We start from the raw sequence: 24,876 nt of genomic DNA on the forward strand, positions 1-24,876 counted from the left end.
AAGTTCAAAGTTATCTCTTATATGTGCATTAAAGTGATTGAGTTTAGTTGTGATATTTCTGTTGCCTTAGCTTGAGAATTGTGTTGAACTTTATTATGCTATCCTCATTGATAAAGTATCTCATGTGTTCATATTTAGAATCTTTGCACTGCACTTTAGCCACATGAATACAATCTTTAGTTGATAAGTGGATGTGACTTAAAAGTCTTGAAGAATGATAGTGGAGACTTTTTACCCTGTGAGTTTCGAGCCATTCTTTTTTTTGGAGGGTTATTATACATTTTCTCTTGATTTTTCTCGGGAAGCACATTAATTTGTTGTGTAGTCTCATTATTCTTTGTTTTGGTTAAATGCTGAGAATATATTTATTTGTTATCACACTATTATTTCCTTGAGATCATGAAAATTGAAGGACCATACCAATTTTTAAGATATGATTTTAGGCATCTTTGTTTCTCTAAGCCTTTTATATATATATATATATATATATATATCAGCAGTGATTTAGACCCCCTCAAACTTCAACCCCCACCACCCCCACACATACGTGGCGGGTGGTGATTGGAAGAGGAGAAAAAAAAGAAAAAGAAAAAGAAAAAGTGACCAATCAAAAAAGAAAGGGGGTCAAAAGGGGGTGGGGGAAGAGGGGTCCCAATCTTTATTCATATATATATATTGTCACATTAATCCCTTACAGCCCATTTGAGCCTATATTTAGCCATTCTTTGTTAAACCCCACATCCAACTTGTCTTGATTCGTTTTGAAATTTGTTGTTTGGGATGTAAAAGGGGACGCATAGAAGGGGTTAATAAAAAAAAAAATTTGAAGTACATGAAGTGTGCTTACTAAAAAGCACAAAAGAAGAATTTTTGAAGGAGTCTGGAAAAATGAACTATCTGCAATAATCTCCTAAATTGTATTATATTTATCTTCATTACTCTGAAGACCTCAACCTTCATTTATTTTTATTTTTTTTTTTCTCCACCTTTACCCTTACATTACAACCAAATAAAAGCCCTATTTGATCTTAGGAATGGTATGGTTTGGATATGGACATGATGGATAGTTAATAATGTGTGAATTTTAATTCTCAGTATTTGGCATTCATTCAATGAGACTATTTATTTACCCTTTCTTATGAGCATTTCTCAACCAATTTAATATGCGAGAAATTTTGCTTTTGGTTTACATTATTCTGCTCACATATATTGAAAGTGATATTTACACCATATTCTGAGTGATTCAATTGTTGAGTGTAAAATCCGGTGATATTGTAGTCAAAGCATATTTCAGGTAGACAATTGAGTTACATTTTACCTTGAGGCTAAGAATTTGATTGATTCTTTTGTTAGTATAATGAAATTCACGACTTTGTTCTTGAACTTTGTGCATGTGAATAAGGGAGACTTTGAGGTTAAATTTTTTGATCTTTGTGGGTATCATATCTGAAAACCCTCACGAGACTATAAGGTTGCGTTTGGTAGAGTTTAGTAAATATGATTTGAGAGTATGAGTTGTATTTTGAGCTTGTGAGTTTTAGAATTATAATTTGAGTGTGGAAAATTTGTTTGGTGAAGAGTTTTGAAAAGAGTTTTGAATTGAGTGGAAAATTTTTGATGTGACATATGATATTTGATACAAAAACTTACAACTCATTACCAAACATACAACTCAAAATTCTATTAAAACACATTAAAAAATTTTAAAAATTCGGAAAATATTTTTTTTGAATATATAAAAATTAACATATGTAAATTGTTAAATAAATAAATAAAAAAAATAAAATTCACTGTTCCGGTCAACCGGTGGGACGATCGGTTAGGCAAAATTTGAAAAAAAAAATTCTGAAAATCGCGCCTGACACAGAGTGTTTTTTGCAGAGTTTTTGAAATGTGTTTTGAGAACTCTAACCAAACATGATACTTGAATGAAGGTGTAGAATCATGATTGCAAAACACAACCAAACATAGCCTAACTCGTCCACTAGGGGTAACGTAGAGGTTTAAAGGCTTATTGCATATACTAAATGCAATCGCGTTTTTCCTACGAAAATGGTTTACATTTTTTTGTTAAGAACTATATTTTTGTAATCGCCTTAATTGCTAGGGACTAGCAATAAGCTGGTTGGGAGGTGTGATGAATGGTTAAAAATGTATAATTATTTTATTATTTTTAATCATTAAGGTACCTTTATTAAATTAATTCCCCCACTTTATTTTTAATTGTGAATTAATGATATAATTTTACTTTATGTAGGATAATTCACAATAAGGATAAGGATTAGGCAAGGTAAGGAAAAGAAGAGGGCAAATTGAAGTCAAACTTAATTCTCAGCAAAAAAACATAATGAGGCCAATGGAAAGGTGGTTTGTTAAATTAACACAACCAATAGAAGGATCTCACGTGAATCAAGGCTCTATTGGATGAATGAAGCAATAAAGAAATCCTATTGGATGGATGATGCTGGAACTGCTAGGAATTTGCCTTAATTTGCGCCTCAGCAGGAGAGGGGAATTAATTTCAAGAAAAAAAGCACATTTTAATACATATTATTTTCCTTTTGCTTTGATGATGTTCTAAATTTTCTTTGTTAAGGTTAGGGGTGAAACCCCAATGTTTTCTTTATAAACATTTTATGATTCAATCATGGTTTTCAATGTCAGATTATTTTAATTGATTGATTTATTTATTTGGGAAATTTTTTTTATTCTGTATAATATCTTATTGTATTGTAGACTCTGGATACAATAGAAGCTTGATATTCTCTGCAAATCAAATAACTAGATTTTTATGGCGTAATCAATCAGTGAAAATAATTAATTTTTTTTATTAATTTTTATATGGAGTAATTATTTTTATCTTTCGATTGAAAATACTTTTTGTGTATGTTTCAATTGAGTTATATAGATTGAATCTAAAATATTTTAAAGAAATCATTAGTGGAGGATCCTTGATACCTTAGCACTCTTTTTATAATCACCTTATTTTATCTTTTAATTAGTTATTTTTCTCCAATTATAACTGTTTCAAAAATTCAAAACTATATGTTCTTTGCTTTGTTTGAGTGGTCGGTAATTATTTTGAACAAACTGGTCCTTGTGGATTCGACCTTGGACTCACCGAGTTATATTACTTCGCGACATCCTGCATTTGGGATTGCAATATAAAAGTAGTATTAACATCCAAACGTAACACTAATGTAACACATAAAAAAATTCCTTGCTATACTTTTCTCAAACGTAACACTTCAATATAACACTCTAAAAAAACTCTTTAGTGTAACACTCTAAAGTAACACACAAAAAAATTTGTTATTGTAACACTCTAATGTAACTCTCTAATGTAACACACAAAAAAATTTCTTAGTGTATTTTTCTCATACATAACACTTTAATATAACACACAAAAGCTCCTTAATGTAACATTCTAATGTAACACACAAAAACTCTTTAATGTAACACTCTAATGTAACATATAAAAAAACTTATTGATATGCTTTTTCCAAATGTAACACTCTAATATAATATTCTAAAAAAATTCCTTAGTGTAACACTCTAATGTAACACACAAAAACTCGTTAATGTAACATTCTAATGTAACACACAAAAAAAACTCCTTAGTGTCATTTTTCTAAATGTAACACTTCAATATAACACTCAAAAAAAAAAAAAAAAAAATCTTTAGTGTAACACTTTAATGTAACACGTAAAAAAACTCTTTGGTGTACTTATCACAAACGTAACGCTCCAATGTAACACAAAAAAAAAATTTTTAGTATACTTTTCTTAAACGTAACACTACAATGTAACATTAAAAAAAAATGTGAGATTCTTCAAACTATTCTAAAAGGAGTACAAATATTCCTTATTAAATTTTGAACAAATGTATAATTTCAAACTATGAGTGTTACATTTGAAAAAAGTGTACTAAGAAGTTTTTTTTAGTATTTTTGTATGTTACATTGAAGTATGTTACAGTGGAGTGTTATGCTTGAGATTACACTGATTGAAGTGTTACTTTTGGAAAAAGTACACTAAGGATTTTTTATTTTTTTATTTTACATTGGAGCGTTATGTTTAAGAAAAGTATACCAAAAAATTTTTTTGAGTGTTATGTTATTACGTTTGGAAAAAGTACACCAATGAATTTTTTAATGTGTTATATTGAAGTATTACGTTATTAGAGTGTTACATTAAAGTTTAGGCTTTTGTTCGTAATGTGTGATTTGTTCTAAAATGAGAAAAATTCAAAACTTCTATAGTGTAAATTGTCCAAATGTATAATTTTTCATTTTGGAAAAATCATTTTTATCCCTAAAAAATTAAACCCAAACATAAAAATGACTACCCTTTTATATAATTTTCACTTTAATAACACCTTTAAGTTTATAAAAAAAAAAATGAAAGATTAAACCATTTACAAAATTATATTTTAAGATTTATTAATATTTCACTCTTATATCTTTAACTAATTATAAAATATTATTTCTCCATTTACAAAATTATATTTTAAAATTTATTAATATTTCACTCTTACATCTTTAACTAATTATAAAATATTATTTTTTCATTATTTTTCAATCAACTAATACAAAATTGCGAACTTTTATTTTTCATTAATCACAGGGACACTGCGTGACATCCGCATTCTTATCTATATATCAAGGTCTCGGTTTTCCCGAAACAATGTGCTTTTATGTACAGATATGTATTTGTATTTAGCCTCGTTTGGTAGAGCTGTGGGAAAGTGCTTATAGCTTATGCCTAAACAGCTTATAGTAGGGGTGAGCAGCAGATATACCGATCCGCCAAAACCGACCGAACCGAACTGATCCGCCGCATTTTGGACGGATGCGTGATGACGAGCGGACGGTTGCGGATTGATTTTCTCTAATCCGCCAATTTGGCGGACGGATGGCGGATTTGAGATTTTTTGGCCGCAACCGAACTGCCAAACCGCCAAATCGCAAGCACCCATAATAATTTATAAGACTTTGTATTTTCAATTTGTTTAAATATTATGTTTGTGTTTTCAATTAAAAAAGAATTTAAATATTCTATTGAAAAAAAATTTTCAACTTGAATATATTTTTTGCATTGAAAAAAATAAACGTATTATTCATCTATATTTTTTAGTTTTTAAATCTAACTCTAAAAATAATAAATAGAAAATATGATATATGCTGGTTGGTTTTTGTTTTCAAAAACATATGTAGATGTAACAATACAGAGACATTCAATCTCTACTACTGCTCTGTTCATGGTTTTGGTGGTTTGAATTGTTATTATATTTTAAGAATCACAGATTGTAATACTTTATGGGGATGAATCATGCTGTGATTGTAACATGTGGATGAGAGATGCAGTGATCGTGATATTCTAAAGTTTCAAACTTTCTTTCTTTGGATAAGGCATACAGTGATTGTAATACTTTTTTAAGTCATTGACTGTAATACTTTCCTTTTTTTTTTTTTTTTTTTTTTTGAGGAAGTGCACAAGTTGAATTATGTTGAAAATTTATAAAATTTTAAACCGTCAAACCGATTCGCATCCATCCGCCAAACCGCCAATCCGCTCAATCCACATCCGCCGGATTGGCGGACGGATGCGGATTGATTTTCTTCAATTCGTCAATCTGGCGGACGGATGGCGGATTGGAGGTTCCGTGGCCGCAACCGACCCGCGCCCACCCCTAGCTTATAGCTTATAACTTTCAGCTTAAGCTGATTTCCAACTTATTCTTAAAGCATATCCTGCCCCACTCAAAGAATAAGCTGTTTTCTGACTTCCACAAAGCTATAAGCTATAAGCTATAAGCTAAACCAAACACATCAAAATAGCTTAAATTAAGCTGAAAGCTGAAATAAGCTGAAATTAAGCTGTACCAAACAGGGCCTTTATATACATCCTAACTTATCACTTGTGCTATGTACGAAATAATTATAAATATTATATTTATTTTAAATTTTTTTAATATATAAATTATGTACTATATACCGATTATATTTATAATTATTTATGTACTATACACAGATTATATTTATAATTATTTATATATGTGAATTGTGATTTTTAAATATTTTTTTTGAAATATTTTTTTATATTATATTAAAATTTAATATTTTGATAATAATCATATGTGTTAGACTTTTCAAGGAATTAAGTATCTTTTTTTTATTATATTATATTAAAGTTTAATATTTTGATAATAATCATATGTATTGGACTTTTCAATAAATTTTTTTTATACTTGTTCTTAATGCATTAAAGTATTATTATGAGGTATAACAATCATATGTGTTGGGACTTTTCAAAAATTTCATGTGCGTTGGATTTCAAATTTTTTTTTATGCTTGTTCGTAAGTGTTATTATGAAGACTTGAGGTTAAAAACCCTATTTTACTTAATATATAGCATAAATATTAAAAAAAAAAAATCAAGATTAACTTGAGAAAACGAGCCGAAAAAAAAAAAAAAAAAAAAAAAAAAAAAAAAAAAAACAGAGTATCAAATTTTTCTCAAATTCATGAGTAAGCTCGACAAAGCAAGCTTGGCTTCACGTGTTCCCGATCCATACCCTGCAACCTGATTCTGATGGTGGTCAGTCCTGACCCATCTCTCTCTCCAGTGTCCCTGTTTCGTCTCTTGTTATTTTAGTCCGATTATTGTTTGGAATTTTGTGCTGACCCTTTTGGGATTTAGAATTCGTCTTCTTATACCCTGCAATTCTCATTTGGAGTAGAATTTTCTTCTTTGTTTTCTGGGTTTGATTGTGTGCGTCGTGATCTTGAGAGTTGTAGTTCGTAGGGTGGTTTTGATTTTTTTTTTTTTTTTTTTTGTGGGTAGTGATTTTGAGGGTTGTAGACTGTAGAGTGCTTTTTTTTTTTTTTTTTTTGGTGGTGAAATACTAGTTAGATAAGTTATTGGAGAATCCATTTATGGGGACCCTTTTGTTTTCTTTGGTGGGTTTTGGGTAGAGAATCGAATCATGGGATGGGTTTGAACTCTATCACCTTCTTTTTCGAGGGTTGTGGAGAGAGAAAAAGTTGGTCTCTTTTCTTCTTTTTCATGATGCCCTCTTAAATTTGGTAGATACTGTTTGTTAATTTGATTTGGGTTGGTTTGATCTGAGTTTATTCTGTGAATTATTTGGTATTGAGCACATCTTTGGAGATTCCATGTCGGAAGGACTTGAATTCCTTTTGGTTTTTTGTCTTGTTTTGGAAGATTCCATCAATCTATTGTAGAGAGGTCATAAGAAGTAGAAGTGGAATTGAAGTGGAATTTGAGTTAAGAAATGTCATCTAAATCCACAAACAAGACGAATTGTTCCAGGAGCAGCTCTGCTCGAACAAAGCACGATGCGCGTGTGGTTGCACAGACGCCCATCGATGCTAAGCTTCATGTGGACTTTGAAGAGTCGGAACGAGGGTTATTTGATAAATCCACATCGGTTGATGTTAATGTATCGAGTTCTACAGGTAATGTCCCCTCTTCTACTGTATCTGCTTATTTGCAGAAAATGCAAAGAGGTAGTCTAATCCAGCCATTTGGTTGTATGATTGCTGTTGATGAGCGGAATTTCGCTGTCCTTGGATACAGTGAAAACGCCATAGAAATGTTGGAATTGTCCCCCCACGCAGTTCCAAGCATTGAGCAAAAAGAAGCTCTGACATTTGGAACTGATGTTCGGACTCTATTTCGATCCTCAAGCGCTGCTGCACTGCAAAAAGCAGCGAGTTTCGGGGAAATTAATCTCATTAACCCGGTATTGGTTCATTGTAGAAATTCAGGAAAGCCCTTTTATGCAATTCTTCATCGCATTGATGTGGGATTAGTTATAGATTTGGAGCCTGTCAATCCAGCTGATGTGCCAGTGACAGCAGCTGGGGCTTTAAAACCATATAAGCTTGCAGCCAAATCCATATCAAGATTGCAGTCTTTGCCAAGTGGGAATATATCACTGTTATGTGATGTGTTAGTGGGGGAATTAAGTGATTTGACGGGTTATGATCGAGTAATGGTGTATAAATTTCATGAAGATGAGCACGGGGAAGTTGTTTCTGAGTGCCGCAGACCTGAATTGGAACCTTATCTTGGATTGCATTATCCTTCTACTGATATACCACAAGCTTCAAGATTTCTTTTCATGAAAAATAAGGTCAGAATGATATGTGATTGCTTGGCCCCTCCGGTTAAAGTTATTCAAGACAAGAGATTGGATCAGCCGTTGAGTCTTTGTGGATCCACATTAAGATCTCCTCACGGGTGTCATACTCAATATATGACAAATATGGGTTCGCTCGCATCTCTTGTGATGTCGGTCACAATCAACGAGGAAGGCGATGAGACTGAGAGTGATCAGCAAAGGGGAAGAAAGTTGTGGGGTTTGGTGGTCTGTCATCACACAAGCCCTCGGTTTGTTTCGTTTCCTTTGAGATGCGCGTGCGAGTTCTTGGTTCAAGTTTTTGGCGTTCAGATTAACAAGGAAGTGGAGTTGGCTGCTCAACTAAGGGAAAAACATATTTTGCGGACACAAACAGTGCTTTGTGATATGCTCCTAAGAGATGCTCCTATGGGAATCGTCACTCAATCGCCCAATGTTATGGATCTTGTTAAGTGTGATGGAGCAGCATTGTACTACGGGAACAAATTTTGGTTACTTGGGGTCACCCCTTCAGAGCCACAAATCAGAGATGTAGCCGATTGGCTTCTTGAGTACCACGGTGAGAGTACAGGGTTAAGTACTGATAGCCTCATGGAAGCAGGTTATCTGGGCGCTTCCATCCTTGGTGATGCTGTTTGTGGAATGGCTGCTGTGAAAATTACAAGAAAGGACTTCCTTTTTTGGTTCCGGTCCCACGCGGCAAAGGAGATCAAGTGGGGTGGTGCAAAACATGATCCTAGTGACAAAGATGATGGAAGAAAAATGCACCCCAGATCATCATTTAAGGCTTTTCTCGAGGTGGTTAAAAGGCGGAGTTTACCGTGGGAAGATGTGGAAATGGATGCGATCCATTCCTTGCAACTGATATTGAGAGGGTCGTTGCAAGATGCGGTCATGGATGATTCCAAATTGATAGTGAATGTTCCATCGGTTGACACCAGTATACAAAGGGTGGACGAGCTTCGTGTTGTTACCAACGAAATGGTTCGTCTTATTGAGACAGCTTCGGTTCCCATCTTGGCTGTTGATGCCTCTGGTAATGTTAATGGGTGGAATACTAAAATAGCCGAGCTAACTGGGTTAAGTATGCAGGAAGCCATTGGCGCGCCTTTTGTGAATCTTGTGGTGGATGATTCAATTGATGTAGTGAAAAACATGCTCTTCCTGGCTTCACAAGGTGACTAAATATTTTGACTTCTTGTTGATAGAATATCATAATATTTTTTGAATCCCTCATGTTTCTGCATTATTTGATGGCTCCTAAAGTCTGTTGCTAAATAGTTCATAAAATTACTGGATTTTGTATAAAAAGTCTGTACAATTTTAGGTAGATGCTAAAAAATAAGTGACTAGATGGAAGAGTCAAGTTCTGTCTATCGCTCTTGTAACTAGTTGTTTGATACATCCTCTATTTGTAGTCAATGATTTTTTTATTAATTGCAGTAGGTTTTTATAATTTTGATCAATTAAACTTTCTGCTATTCCATGTGTCTTATAATTTATTATTGTTGAGTTCCATGTCTCTCCCTGTCAAACTACATGTCCTTCATATATTTCTATTCTTTTAAAAATCTATGCTTGATAATCTGTTCTAATATCAAAATGGCAGGTACAGAAGAGCAAAATATTGAAATTAAGCTTAAAACTTTTGGTCATCAGGAAAACAATGGTCCTGTTATTTTGGTTGCTAATGCATGTTGTAGTCGAGACTTGAATAAAAATATTGTTGGGGTTTGCTTTGTTGGGCAAGATATTACTGGGCAAAAGATGATCATGGACAAATATACTCGAATTCAAGGTGATTATGCTGGAATTGTACGGAACCCTTGTGCACTTATTCCTCCAATATTTATGATGGACGAGCATGGTCGATGCTTGGAGTGGAACGATGTAATGCAAAAATTGTCTGGTGTAAAGAGAGAAGAAGCCACTGATCGGATGCTTCTAGGAGAGGTCTTTACAGTCAACAATTTCGGTTGTCGGCTCAAAGATCAGGACACGTTAACGAAGCTGCGGATATTACTGAATGGGGTAATTGCTGGCCAAGATGCAGATAAATTGTTATTTGGGTTTTTTGATCGGCGGGGTAACTATGTTGAGGCTTTACTTTCTGCTAACAGAAGGATTGATTCAGAGGGAAGGATTACTGGGGTTTTATGCTTTTTGCACGTGGCTAGTCCTGAACTTCAATATGCATTGCAAGTGCAAAGGATATCAGAACAGGCTGCAACCAATAGCCTCACGAAATTGGCTTATATTCGTCGTGAAATCAAAAACCCTTTAAATGGGATAGAGGTTATGCAGAATCTAATGGCATCTTCTATTTTAAGCAAAGAGCAGAAGCAACTACTGAGGACGAGCACGTTGTGTCGGGAACAATTAGCCAAGATTGTTGATGACACTGACATTGAGAGTATTGAGGAAAGGTACAATTTTCTGACTCGTTCTAATTCTTGTGTAGTTGATTACATAATAGATTTTTTTTTTTTTTTTTAATTATTTATTTGTTAAACCTTGAAATATATTATTATGTATGAGGCAGGCTGGAGGTAACATTAGTTAATAACCAAACACTTCATTGTTTAAATCTTGCTTTGTAGATAATAAAATACAAGTTCATGCATGTGTTGCAGGTGATTTTTTTTCTTCTTATGATAAACCAGCAATGTTGTATAGGACGGAATGTTGGGTAACTAAGAAATAACATGTACATAAGATGAGTGTTGCTGAGATGAGGATGCTAAGGTGTATGTGTGGCAAGAATAGAAAAGACAGAATTAGGAATGAGTACATTAGTAAATGGGTAGGAGTAGCACCGATAGAAGATAAGTTGAGAGAGAATAGATTGAGATGGTTTGGTTAGATACAACAGAGGCAGTAGTGAAGAGATGCGATACAATGACGGTAGATGGAAGTATTAGGGAAGGGGCAGATCTAGATTGACGTGGGCGAGTGTAGTAAATAGAGATCTTAATTTGACTAACCAAATGATCGTTGATAGAGTCGAATGGAGAAGAAGGATTCACGTAACTGACTCCATTTGATGGGACTTAAGGCTTGGTTTATGGACCAACAATGTAAAGTTCAATCTCACGAGTCACGAGCAATAGCAGGATATGGTGAATGTGACCAAGGAAGTAAAAGTGACAAATAATTTTAAGATTAGGAGTTTTGTTGTTTGAAATCCATGTATTTGATAAAGATTTTTTTAAACTTAGATTAGGTAGATTCAAAGACCACAAACGATCGATAGTTGGTCAAGATGGAGATATATATTGGAGGAAGGAACGGAAAGCTCAATATTTAGTAGTGGTAGATTTTTATCATTAAGAGAGAAGCTTAAACTGATACAGTATTTGCTGGAGAGGGTAGGTTTGTTCAATGTGGATCTTTGTTCAATGTCAGTGGTTGTACTCGCTACCAGTTTGGCCGGAGTCGGGGCCGTCGGTTGAAGCTTCCCAGCTGGCGACTGTAACGAATAAGGAAACCTAAGTATGGAGGCGTGAAGATCGACGGAATTGGGGGTATGGACGATTTAGGAAAAGTCTTAGCTTTGGGAAGGAGGGTCTGAGAGATGGGTATGTGGGCAGGTCATATGCAAGGCCTTTAATCAATAAATTGGGCCAGGAGAATTTGGGCCCCGTGGCCTCTCAAGTTAAGAAGGTGGGCCAGGGGGTTTTAGGTTCTACCACTTGGGTACCTATGCATGTGGCCCAGTCTTTTTTGACTAGAGATCCAGTTGTGCGGCCTAGTGGGTTTTTGAACTCTTCTTAGACCCTAGCTCAAGGATTACTTGGTCTAGCAAGGAAGGTGGGCTCACAGGTGAACCCGACGATAGACCAGATTTTCGGGTCGTTATACGCTGGTATTGGGTCAGGCCATTGGAATAACGGCAGTGAGGCGCTAATGTCGGGGACGGACGACACGTTAACGCCTCTCAGGCCAGCGGGGTCTCCCACGTTGCCGTTACACCATGGGCAGCACACAGTGGCTGGTGGATTAACTTCTTCACTTCCGCTGCTTGGGAAGGAGCTCGGTAGGGCAAAGCAGAGATGTCAGGAGGACCATGAAGAGTAGGGGGCAGATTCGAAGGTTGGTAGGGCCGAGATTGGTGATGGTCTAGCTATAGTCCTTCAGCCATTGGCAGTGGAAGCTGGGGAAATGGTGGCGCCCATCTCTCAGTTCGATACAGAGCAGGATTTGGAGGTGCATTTCCAGACAGAGAAGCCACCAACGTCGGATGAGGTTTCTGAGTGGGTGTTGGCTCGAATTGCTGAGGCTAGCAAATATTTGGGTGTTTCTTTTGAAGGGCATGAGGAAGAGGCTTTGAAACTGTTTTCGGCCATTGAGATGTCATGGCGAGAAGGTGTGTCAAGGGGGCAAGAGTTACAGAGCACATGCCAAAAGGATAGAAGAGGCCGGGAATTACGCAGATTAGAGTGCTCCATTAATTATGATTGTAACAGGATCGGGGCTGGTCGACGGATGAGGAAAGGGCGTGGAGATCATTTGTTGTTGCCATGCGTTTGAAAATATTGATTTGGAATGTGCGGGGTTTAAATGATAAAGGAAAGAGGGCAGTGGTTAGATCATTACTGAAGAGTGCTAGAGCGGATGCGGTGTGCTTTCAGGAAACCAAAATGGAGTGTGTGGGGGTGGATGTTGTCAGGGATATCTGGGGTGGTAGGCATGTGGATTGGGCCTTCCAACCAGCTATTGGGGCAGCAGGTGGTGTTCTTATGTGTTAGGATAATCGGGTGGTGGTGCAAGAGGGGGTAGAGGTGGGAGATTTTTCCTTATCTTGTCTGTTCAGATGTGTGGATGATGATTTTCGTTGGGTATTTACGGGGGTGTATGGGCCGGTCAGGAGATCGGAACGGGAGGCTTTTTCGGAGGAGTTACAGGCTACTGCTTTTTGTTGGGAGAGGCCTTGGCGTGTAGGTAGAGATTTCAACTTTGTGTGGAGTCCAAAAGAGAAGACAGCGGGTAGGCAGGTGACGAGGCCGATGAAGGTGTTCTCCTCTTTTATTGATACGATGGAGTTGATTGATATGCCATTGCAGGGAGGGGGTTATACCTAATCCGGAGGTCGGGCAATGTCTCGTATTGATAGATTCCTGGTCACGGAGGATTGGGAAGAGCATTTCTCCCAGATGTTCCATGCTCGATTACAGCGTCCGGTCTCGGATCATTGGCCTGTCCTTTTGGATAGTGGGGGAGTGCGGCGTGGCCAGACGCCTTTTCATTTTGAGAATATGTGGTTATAGACCGAAGGTTTTGGCGAGACGGTAAAGGAGTGGTGGGGGGAGTTATAGTGTGGTCGGGTTACCTAGTACCCGAATGGCTCAAAAGTTAAAATTGCTTAAATTTGATTTGAAACGGTGGAATCAGGAGGTGTTTGGTAAGTTGGAGGTACAGAAGGCGAGTACTTTGTCGATTTTGCAGGGGTTGGATAAGAAGGAAGAAAGAGAGGGCTTGTCGGCAGATGATGTGGTGTGTCGGGAGGGGGTGCAGAAGGATTATGGATGGATTGCTAGGATGCAGGAGACTAGTTATCGTCAGAAGTCCAGGTGCTTGTGGTTGAAGGATGGGGACCGCAATACTAAATTTTTCCATCAAATGGCAAATGCTCACTGGCGGGTGAATCAGATAGGGCGGTTGTGGGTCAATGGGGTGCTGCTTTCCTCAGAAGTGGATATCCGAAATGGTATCGTGAGTTTCTACCAGCATCTTTTTAGGGCTGAAGGGGAAGGGTGGCGACCGGATTTGGAGGGAGTTACTTTTGATACTATTTTAGATGAGGCGGTGTTAATGTTGGAGCGCCCGTTTGCGGAGGAGGAGGTTTGGGGTGCGTTGAGAAGTATGTCCGGGGATAAAGCCCTTGGGCCCGATGGCTTTTCCATGGCCTTTGTAAAAAATAATGTATAGAGAAAGAGAGAGAATAAATTGTATGTATTATTATTGATTGATATATTGATATCTATTACAATGATTCATGATTCCTATATATAGAAGAGGGTGAGTGTGTAGTAGGTAAGGAGTAGGTGAAGTGGAGGTGGTAGTGGTGTAGTGGGTTAGGTTTAGTGGAGTAGGTGAGGTGGTAGTGGTGTAGTGGGTTAGGTTTAGTGGAGTAGGTTTAAGTGGGTGAAGTAGGTGGAGAGTAGGTGGATTTTAACAGCCCCCCGCAAACTCAAGGGGGATAGGAACTAACCAACTTGAGTTTGGAGAGAGTAACAAAACAAGAAAATACATAAAAATAAAAGAGGATAAGAGACACTGTATGGTCGTGTCAGACCATTGGCGAAGACACTGGATGGTGGTGTCATAACGTTGTAGAGGACACTGTATGGGGGTGTCATAACCATGTAGAGGACACTGTATGGTGGTGTCATAACGGTGTAGAGGACACTGGATGGCGGTGTCAGACCGATGTAGAAGACAGTTTATGGGGTCATGTCGGACCGTTGTAGCAGACAATGTTGTGACAGTTGTGGTGACAGTTTACGGAGTCTTGCTGGACCCTTGTAGAAGCTAACCGGAATCAATGTCGGGACAGTTTACAGAGTCTTGTCGGACCCTTAAAAAGTCGCACCCTCAAAAGGTATGCCCAATCTTTCAAAAGGCGTGCCATCAAAAGGCGTGCCCAATCCATCAAAAGGCGTGCCCAATCCATAAAAAGGCGTGCCATCAAAAGGCGCGCCCACTTCATCAAAAGACGTGCCCGACAGAAAGCGTCGAGCCATCAAAAGGGGCGCCTGACACGCGGCGATGCACGTGATTGACAGAGCGCGTGTCGGCCTCGTCGTCTCTGTCTTTATAAACCAAAGCGAAGTCTGAGGCTTGGAAGCATAACAAACCAGTTGAAACCTCTTCGTTCTCTGTAACATTCTGTAACCAACCCTTCTCTGAAACACTCAGCAACCCAAAAACATGGCTTCTTCTTCCCGTTCAGCTACCCAGAACATAGCCTCTTCTTCCCGTGGTCTGCTCACTCTCTTTCCCGACCTCAACGAGTCAACAAGAGAGATAACTGGTGCGGTGGCCTGTGAACCTCAACCAAACACCTCTGGTTTTGCTTCGTTGAACTTTCCGATGCGGTCGGTGGAGCAAAAAATGGCGGTGCAGTCGGATGTGGAGGCCAATCAGTATACCTTGAAGTCATGTGTGGAAACCATGACTGCGGTTACAAATTTGTCGAACCGGCTGCAGAGTAGGACAAATGAGGTGCAGCAGTTAAACGCCCAACTGGCTCTGCTCCAACGCATGTATAAGGATGCGCGAGCAGAGATAAGTGTGCTAAAGGCGGAAAACAAGGAGCTGAAGCGGAAGGCCAGTTTTATGTTCCGATTTGGAGGGCCGCCATATGCTGCAGTGGAGGAGCAGGGAGTAGTGATCATGCCCAGTGGAGTGGGAAACACGGAGGCAACACCGGCAAGGGCCGCCCAAGACGGTGGCAAGAAGAAAAGACCGGCAGAATAGGCGAGAAGAAAAATCCCACTGTTCCGATTTGTGTTGGTTGTGTTTTGTTTTGTTTTGTGTTTTTTTTTTTTTTATTTTTTTTATTTTTTTTTTATGGTGTAAAATGCTGATCGGGGTTGATCCCCGGCATGAAGAAATGACAAGTTTGTAAAATGTTGTTGTTTTTTTTTTTTTTTTTTTTTTTGGGAGTGTTTTGTTGAAAAAATAAAAATAAAATGAAAGAAAACAAGGGAGAAAGAAAATAGATAAAAAAATATTTATAGATGGATTATATGAAAAACATCAGTGCGATTGTTTCAAAATAAAGTGGGGTATTTAAAAAAGAGGAAAAGTGACTTGGAAAAAATAAATAAAAATAAGTGATTTTTGAAATCAAATGGAGGAGAGAGAGGGACAAACCCATGTGATAAAGTGGAGAGAGAGTCGGTGAGTGGGGTGCAAAAGGTGAAGGAGAAATGATGGATTGAAAATGGTTTGGGTCAAAAGTGGACACTGTTAGTGGGGAACATGAGTGCATTGATTATTTGATATAATAATAATAATAATAAAAATAAAAAGTTAGAACAGTTGGAGAGAATGAGTGGAGTATGGTAAGGGTTTCATCCAAAGCCAAAATTCCTGCAGCGAATCACTTCGCAAATCCTAGCATGAGCTTTTTCTCTTTCCAGGCTTATTCATGAATTTCCTGGTGATTTCAAGAGCCTCTGGTGGCATTGTGGCAGAGAACACCCCAACCTGGATTTTGGGTGGCAGCAACTGAGAACACCCCAACCTGGATTTTGGGTGGCAGCAACTGGAAAATATCATAGATCTGATTTTTAAAAAACCTCGTGACAGCATTTCATCAGCTTCATCCAAGACAAACATTTTGATGTAAACAGGGCTGATGTAAACAGGGCGAAGTGATTGTCTCCGCAACATGTCAAACACACGACCAGGAGTACCAACAACAACATGAACCCCACTGGAGAGAATGCGCTGATCTTCGCGCACACTAGTCCCTCCAACACAAGCATGAACCTTCACACTTTGCTGGGCAAGTTCAAGAGTGGGTGGAAGAACCAAAGCTTGGCACTCAACCAAGCTATAATCTAGCTGCTGCAGAATTCCAGAGCAGAATGTTGCAGTGTTTCCAGTTCCAGACTGTCTCGTCATATGAGGTGAAGAATTCTTCTCCATCAGCCTCACACATGACTACAGTTGCACAAATCTTTGTTGATTTTATCAGCGGAATAGGTTGAGGTCCGGCGGGCGGCTAAGGTGAGATTGCCGCCCGCCGGGGAAGCGAAAATACTAGGTTTTAAACCAGCTCTGATACCATGTAAAAAATAATGTATAGAGAAAGAGAGAGAATAAATTGTATGTATTATTATTGATTGATATATTGATATCTATTACAATGATTCATGATTCCTATATATAGAAGAGGGTGAGTGTGTAGTAGGTAAGGAGTAGGTGAAGTGGAGGTGGTAGTGGTGTAGTGGGTTAGGTTTAGTGGAGTAGGTGAGGTGGTAGTGGTGTAGTGGGTTAGGTTTAGTGGAGTAGGTTTAAGTGGGTGAAGTAGGTGGAGAGTAGGTGGATTTTAACAGCCTTCTTCCAGCATTGTTGGGGGGTGGTGAAGGCGGAAGTGATGGCCGTATTTGGTCAATTTTATCAGGGGGGATAGTTTGAGAAGAGTCTTACTGCTACTTTTATTGCTTTGATTCCCAAGAAAGGTGGGGCGGAGGATATTAGAGAGTTTCGGCCAATTAGTCTTTTGGGTAGTGTCTACAAATTATTGGCTAAAGTTCTGGCTAATCGACTTCGGGGTGTCCTGGAGGGGGTGGTGTCAGAGTCTCAGAATGCGTTTGTGAGGGGCCGTCAAATTTTGGATGTTGTGCTTGTGGCTAATGAATGTGTGGACTCGCGGGTTCGGCAAGGGAAGGTGGGGAGTATGTGCAAGCTGGATATTGAGAAAGCTTATGATAATGTGAATTGGAATTTTCTGTTGTATGTGCTTCAACGGATGGGTTATGAGAAGCGATGGAGGCAGTGGATTCAGTTTTGCATTTCTACGGTGCGGTTATCAGTCTTGGTTAATGGCACTCCGGCGGGCTTTTTTCCTACATGGCGAGGATTACGGCAAGGGGATCCTCTATCTCCTTTATTGTTTATTTTGGTGATGGAGGCATTAAGTCATTTATTGTCCAAGGCAGTTCAAGGGGGTTTGTTGACGGGTTTCAAGGTGGGGCAGGGGCTTGCTCCTCTGGGGGCTACCTTTAAGGCGATAGGGGTGTGGGATGGGGTGGTAGATAGAGTGCAGTGAAGGTTGGCGGGGTGGAAGCGACAGTATTTGTCTAAGGGAGGGCGGCTTACATTGATCAAGAGTGTCCTTTCTAGTATTCCGACATACTTTATGTCGTTGCATGTGATTCCTGTGGCGGTTGTTAGGCGGTTGGAAAAGTTGCAACGAGATTTTTTGTGGGGTGGTGGTGGCAAGGGTTTTCATTGTCATTTGGTGGCTGGGGATATGATTTGTATTCCAAAGGAGAGGGGGGGGGCTTAGGCGTTAGGAGGTTGGTGGGTTTTAACCGGGCTCTTTTAGGGAAATGGTTGTGGCGTTTTGCTATGGAGAGGGAGTGGTTATGGAGGAGGGTGGTGGTGGCGAAGTATGGGGTGGCCAGAGGGGGGTGGTGCTCAAAGGGGGTGGTCCATCCTCATGGTTGTGGGTTGTGGAAAGGGATTTGGCTAGGGTGGATGGAGTTTTGGGATAGGACTCGGATTAAGGTGGGGGAAGGGGATAGGACTTGCTTTTGGTAGGATCGGTGGTGTAGTGAGGTGCCTTTGGCGAGTATGTTTCCTATGGTTTATGCTATTGCTGCGGATAGGGAGGAGTTGGTGGAGTCTGTTAGAATTAGGCAGGGGCAGGTGTTTGTTTGGAATGTTCACCATCGCTGTAATGTGCAAGAGTGGGAGTTGGATCAACTGGTGGACTTGCTGGGCGTTTTGTATGGTGTCAAGGATGGGGGGGATGGAGCGGACTCTTTGGTGTGGGATTGTTCGAGATCTAAAGGGGTGTTTTAGTACCTTCTTTTTATGGTATGCTTGAGGGGGGGAGTGGGGTAGTGTTTCCTTGGAAGAGTATTTGGGTGACGGGTTCACCTTCCAAGGTGGCTTTCTTTGTTTGGATTGCTGCTTTGGAGAAGATTTTGACTAGTGATAACTTGCGTCGGCGGGGGCAGGTTCTGGTTAATTGGTGTTGCATGTGCTGTAGGGATGGGGAAACGGTGGATCACTTGCTTTTACATTGTCCAGTTGCGTCTCAACTTTGGAATTCTATTGTGGCTTTGTTTGGGATGGTTTGGGTGCAACCGGGGTCGTTATTGGATGTGATTTAAAGCTGGGGTGGGGCTAGGGTGGGAAAGCAGTGTCGGAAGGCTTGGGTTCTTGCTTCTTACTGTTTGATGTGGTTGGAGCGGAATAGGCGTGTTTTTCAGAATGAGTGCCGTTCCGTTTCCTAACCTGAGAGTCAGTTGTTGCGGGTTTTACATAGTTGGGTTACGGGTTTAGCCGATCCAAGTGTTTTGGTTTTTGTAGATTTTGTGGAAGATTTACTTAGATAGTTTGGTTGGCCTTTTGTGGGTGGTTTTTGTATTCCTTGCATCATCTTGATGCTTTTCTAATAAAATCCATTTATTTATCCAATAAATAAATAAATAAATAAAATTCACATAACATTTAGACCTCCTTCTAATCAATAATTTGATAGTCATATAGATGAAAAAATAATGTTGCCATATCTTTTACATTGAAATATATATGTTTCTTTGTTTATCCCCATTTCTTCACATTGTTGCATTAGTTTCGGTCCATTTGGCCTTACTAAAAGGGTGGTCGGTGTCATTATACCCTTGATTTTTTTACTCCCAAGGAAACCTGTAGAAAATATATTGAAAAAAATTTTGGGATTACTTTGGATCAAGAAATTTACCATTTTGGAATGAAAATGTGCACCATGTAATTCGTTAGGGAATTAGTGTTTTTTTTTTTTTGGTGGCAACATTGACCTAGATTATTGCATCTGAAAGGGGACAAATAGAGCTAGGAGTGTAATAGGACTAGAAGGATGATTTTATAGTTGATGCTTTAGATCGAGACAAGGATTCACATAGATAACCCCAAATGTTGGGTGAGGCTCCATGATATTTACAATAGAATTAATAGTAGAAACCTGTTCATAAGTTGACTTCCACATGCTTCTTAGAAAGCCCACTCCCCGTCTTGTGTCAAGAAAAGGAAAATGCTGCCACATAGTGATGACAAAGATGATTATTTGATGTGATCCCTATAGAGATAGTATCAGATATAGATTACCAAGACTAACAAAAGGTGGTCCAGAAGAAAATAAAGATGAGAACGAAAAGGAAAGAAGAATCATAGAAGAGATATCCATTAAAGAGACCTCATAAATGTAAATGACATTTGATTCATAATAATCTTACTTCATGTATTTGTACCTTGGGAAGTTCCATCATTTTGTTTGCTACTACGGTATAAGAATTTCTGGTGAGTTGATTCGTTATTTCTTTTTCTTTGTACTATCCGTTGTTTGTAACTTCCTGCTCCACATATGTCCACCACTTTCCTGATGTTGGGTTTGGATCACGGATTTGGGTAATGATTTGGAAAGAGAAAGGAAAAAGTGAGGGAAATGTGCATGAAATATAAGCTAAAATTTTCTTCATTTCTCTCGCCTTTTCTTTTTTCTTTACAAATCCCTACCTAAACCCATGATCCAAACACGTACTTACTAATTACTAAATTATTTGTGTACAAGATTGATTTTAGATTCTTTGTGATTATTTGTGTATATCGAGGGCTCCGAGTCTCCGACGTCTGGCTTTAAATGTGAAATACTCCTGCCTCTAAGTAGTAATCTTCATGCTGTCTGACATTTGGCGTGCATCATAGAAACTACCCTTTCTTGGATTGGTGCAGTTGTTATTTGTTTCTTCATATTCAGTTATTTATTTATTTGTTTATTTTTATTTGACAACTTCTGATCCTTATGAAACCTATTTTTAGCTATATGGAAATGAACTCAAGTGAATTTAATCTCGGGGATGTTCTGGAAGTGGTCATAAATCAAGCCATGACTCTGAGTCGGGAGCGGCAAGTGCAGATCATATATGACTCACCAGCCGAAGTGTCATCCATGTTCTTGTATGGCGACAACTTGAGGCTTCAGCAAGTCCTTTCAGATTTTCTAACAACCGCTCTCATTTTCACTCCTGCATTTGAAGAGTCCTCAGTTCTGCTCAAGCTGATTCCAAGGAAGGAACGGATAGGAACAAAAATTCATGTCGTTCATCTTGAGTTTCGGTAAATTCTCTTTCATAATTATCAGTTATCACCATTTTTATGATTTATTGGTGAGATAAATAAAATCAAAAGATTCTGGAAAAGTAAGACATAGATATGGTGGGGACACAGATACTATACATGCATATACTATTATGTGATTATTTATCATATTACACATGTTATTGCAATATGCTTGGCAATGCCTTTTATCTACTTTTCAACATTGATTTCTTATTTTTACTGAAGTTCAGAATGGAAAGTTTGGGGATTATGTTGTGTGATAATGAAGTTAGGACCATTTCTCCTGCCTCGCGCCCGATGAGAAAGTGGGGCGGAGGTGGATTTTGCTTCCCCACCCCATTCTACCCAACCCCAGTCCTGATTATATTTATTAAATATATTTATATGTATATAATATATAATTTAACTTTTTTCATTATAATAAAATTAAAACATTAATTTATTATACTTAATATTAATTTTTACTCGTTTATTTTTCATCTTATATCTTCTAATTCTCATTAAGTATAAATCATTATCCATAATATATCATATTATCTATAATTTTTATTAATATTTTTATTTTTGAACTTCCAAAATTAATCTGTCTCCCGCCCCCGTCGTCGTCTCTGTACCTGTCTCTGTCCCTCCCCCGCTACCCCCAATATGATATGGCGCAGGAGTGAGTTACTACAAACTGCCCCAAGCTCGACCCATGACCATCCCTACAAAACAGTGTCTACTTATCGAAAATAAAACTAAACTACAAAACAGCATAAATTTGGCCAATGACAAAGATGGACCAATAGATGAGAGTGTGTATTTAGAAATTTGTTTGTTTCAATTATTTCCCCGAGGGATAAACGACAAAACAGTGTGTACTTACCAAAAATAAAACTAAACTACAAAACAGCGTGAATTTGACCAATGACAAAGATGGACCAATAGATGAGAGTGTGTCTACGTAGTAATTGGTTTGTTTCAGTTATTACCTTGAGGGATTTCAGTTATTACCTTGAGGGATAAACGACAAAACAGTGTCTACTAATCAAAAATAAAACTAAACTACAAAACAGCGTAAATTTGGCCAATGACAAAGATGGACCAATAGATAAGAGTGTTGAGAATATTGAAACGTTACTAGAAACTGATGGCAATAGTAATGATTTAATACTTTCCATATTTTTGTGAATTGAGCATTTTCTTTCTTATTTAGAAGTCCATAGTTTGTCGAGCATCATGATTAATGCTTTCCATATTTTTGTGAATTGGGCATTTTCTTTCTTATGTACAAGTCCATTGTTTGTCGAGCATCTGATGATCAAGTATATTACATGGACTCTTTAAAATAAATCAAATACCTATGTCGGACACTCAACACTTGAACGAGGGTGTAAGATATGTGTCCAATACTTTTTATCAGACATTTCTTAGATATTTGTATTTAACACCATCATTATATGTATATATTATTGTATAATTGCTATAAAATAAGTAAAATACGTTTTCGATGTTGTATATAACATAATTTTCTCCCATAATAAATTAAAATTATAAAATTATGACTCTTTTTCCCTAAGTTCGTGTATCCTTAAATTTTAGGTTTAATAGGTCTGACCTTTAGATATGCATCTGTACCGGACACTTATATTTGAGTCGGTGTAAGGTGTAGACTTTTAAAGATGGAGATTTATTGATTTTACTATCATCCTTCCATGATGATTCCAGTTGCAATAATGTCTATTCAAGAGATGATATGTACCTTCCAAATGTAGATTGGTACTTAAATCTATTCATTTTATCTATACCTAGTAAGAGGTTTACGGTACAACTTTTGGTTCTGATTACGTGGTTTGTGTGGCAGGATCACCCATCCAGCCCCGGGGATCCCACCAGACTTAATTCAAGAGATGTTTCAACACAACCAGTGTGTGTCAAGAGAGGGTCTTGCCTTGTATATCAGCCAAAAGCTCGTAAAGATCATGAACGGCACTGTCCAATATCTTAGAGAGGCAGAGAGATCATCCTTCATAATTCTCGTAGAATTCCCATTGGTTGAGCAGACAAATCGCCAACGAAGCCAACAGCTCGAAGCATCCTGAGGAAAAGGCAAACGATCTTCACAGTCATCTTCACACATGACCTAGTCAGTGCCACATCATCTTGCTGAAAAGGGTGCCTAAATAGCTCAGAGTGGATGAACAATTACTTGGGATGGTGGATGATTCTGTAAATGATGCTGCTTACTTGGCGAACTGGGTTTATCTCATTAAAATTTTCCAAGCGGGTATTAACAGAAGAATGCAGTGCTTCATTCTCGGTCTTTTTTCCCAGGAAAATTTCGGTACATGTACTCTTTTGGTTGAAATTCTTATATCTGTGGGTTCACAAGGAGGTGTTTCAGGCACAATGTACAGAGGCCTCTCTTGGTGTTGATTAACACAAGACTCCGGATCCAATTATAGATGTGGACTAAGATTGTATCTTGTTTAGAGTAGAATCAGTGTGTAACTGTATTATGTTCCATTGCGCTCAGATTGATTCGCCCAAATTGTACTTTTAAGTTTGTAGAAGGTGCTGAAACACATGATCTTAACCCCTTTTTCTCTCCCCAGCAGAAAATTTGTTCTTTGTACATCAGATTAGCAGGCATTTGTGGCCTTAAAAAGGAAATATTCATGTTTGCGCGAAAAAAAAAAGAGAAGCTATTTCTTTGTGGAATTAGATTTTGAGTTTTTAGTTTTATGATTTATTGATTATTTTTTCTTAAGAAAAATACTATTTTTCCAAAATCTTTGTATAGAATCTTTTGCAACAAATGGTGATAAATATTTGCAGCAAGGAAGGAGTGATAAATATTTGTATTTTGACTACATTCCTTTATACATTAAAATCGCCATGCTTGCTCAATTTTATTATGAAATTGAATAGATAAGCCATATGAAACATTCCAAGTTTTGCAATTTCTCTTTCAATTTTCAATCCAAATTAGTTTAATAGAATGTGAAATGATGACAACGGGCAATGTTGAGTTAACTGGAGACTCAACATCTAAGATTTAATTCAACATCCATTTACTAGCTTTATGCCTAATTAATGTTTGAAACTAAAATTTTAAAAGGCAAACTAACTATGTAATATTAAAATCAAGAATTTAATATTTGATATCGTACCCCATAAAGGCAAAACTCGACGAAACATCAACCTACTTTGTTATCCGATTAATAGGAACAAGATTTCGTGAACAATTGACTTATAAAAATAGGACAAGTCAGAGATCTTGGATAATTTTTTACTGAATATTTTATTCTCTTGTTTTAAAATACTTTTATAATTTTTAAATTAAATTTTTGGATTTTTCTACTTCAATTTTTACATGATTTAATTATAATGAGAATTTTAGGATTGGATAAAATAGAATTTTGGAGAGGATCATTGGCTCACTTTTTTGCCTTAGAAGGGCCCATAAGAGATGGCCCAACATTGACATTGACATTCACATGGACATTAGACAGGAAATATTTTTATGGTGGTGTAAAATTTGTGTGTATAGTATAAGGTTTTTTTATTGTGTAAACTTTTTATTTGTATGTAAGAGTTGTATTACAAAAAATTATATTTATAGTATAATTATTTTTTTATTATTTTACTTGTTTATAATTTCTCAAAATATATATAGAGTTCATTACACAAATACCTCTCAATTATTAATAAATATTATTTTATTTGTTACCTATGAATGAATACTCAATTATGAAAATCGTACAAGTATACTCTTTTTAAAAGGTTAAAAATGATGGGTGTGTTTGGTTTGTATTTTGAAATAAATTTTCAAAAAAGAATTTTGGGAAGAGAGTTTAAAATTATTTTGATTTATTTGGTTATAT

General features: G+C 37.5%; 1 protein-coding gene and 1 long non-coding RNA gene across 2 annotated transcripts; one reads left to right on the plus strand and one right to left on the minus strand.

Annotated features, from left to right (window-relative positions):
• Window positions 1-6,478: 6,478 nt before the first annotated feature.
• PHYC (phytochrome C) lies at window positions 6,479-23,830 on the plus strand. Its single transcript, XM_028231135.2, has 4 exons — window positions 6,479-9,344; window positions 9,777-10,593; window positions 20,711-21,007; window positions 22,854-23,830. Exons 1-4 carry the CDS (start codon window positions 7,298-7,300, stop codon window positions 23,089-23,091), a joined length of 3,399 nt encoding a protein of 1,132 aa, XP_028086936.2. The 5' UTR covers window positions 6,479-7,297; the 3' UTR covers window positions 23,092-23,830.
• On the minus strand, window positions 15,802-16,530 carry LOC145795435 (uncharacterized). Its single transcript, XR_014336390.1, has 2 exons — window positions 16,419-16,530; window positions 15,802-16,381 (listed from the first exon to the last, which is right to left on the minus strand). It is a non-coding gene; the product is annotated as an uncharacterized LOC145795435 (long non-coding RNA).
• Window positions 23,831-24,876: the final 1,046 nt, after the last annotated feature.

Source organism: Camellia sinensis, chromosome 7 (genome assembly GCF_055761805.1).
Source record: "Camellia sinensis isolate YWXY chromosome 7, ASM5576180v1, whole genome shotgun sequence".
NCBI classification, from domain to species: domain Eukaryota; kingdom Viridiplantae; phylum Streptophyta; class Magnoliopsida; order Ericales; family Theaceae; genus Camellia; species Camellia sinensis.

Bases quoted from the DNA above. Each gene is read 5' to 3' on its own strand.
- PHYC (XM_028231135.2), top strand. From the start codon at position 7,298: ATGTCATCTAAATCCACAAACAAGACGAATTGTTCCAGGAGCAGCTCT. The intron at 9,345-9,776 runs GTGACTAAATAT...TCAAAATGGCAG, and splicing joins GCTCTTCCTGGCTTCACAAG to GTACAGAAGAGCAAAATATT. The intron at 10,594-20,710 runs GTACAATTTTCT...ACCTATTTTTAG, and splicing joins ATTGAGAGTATTGAGGAAAG to CTATATGGAAATGAACTCAA.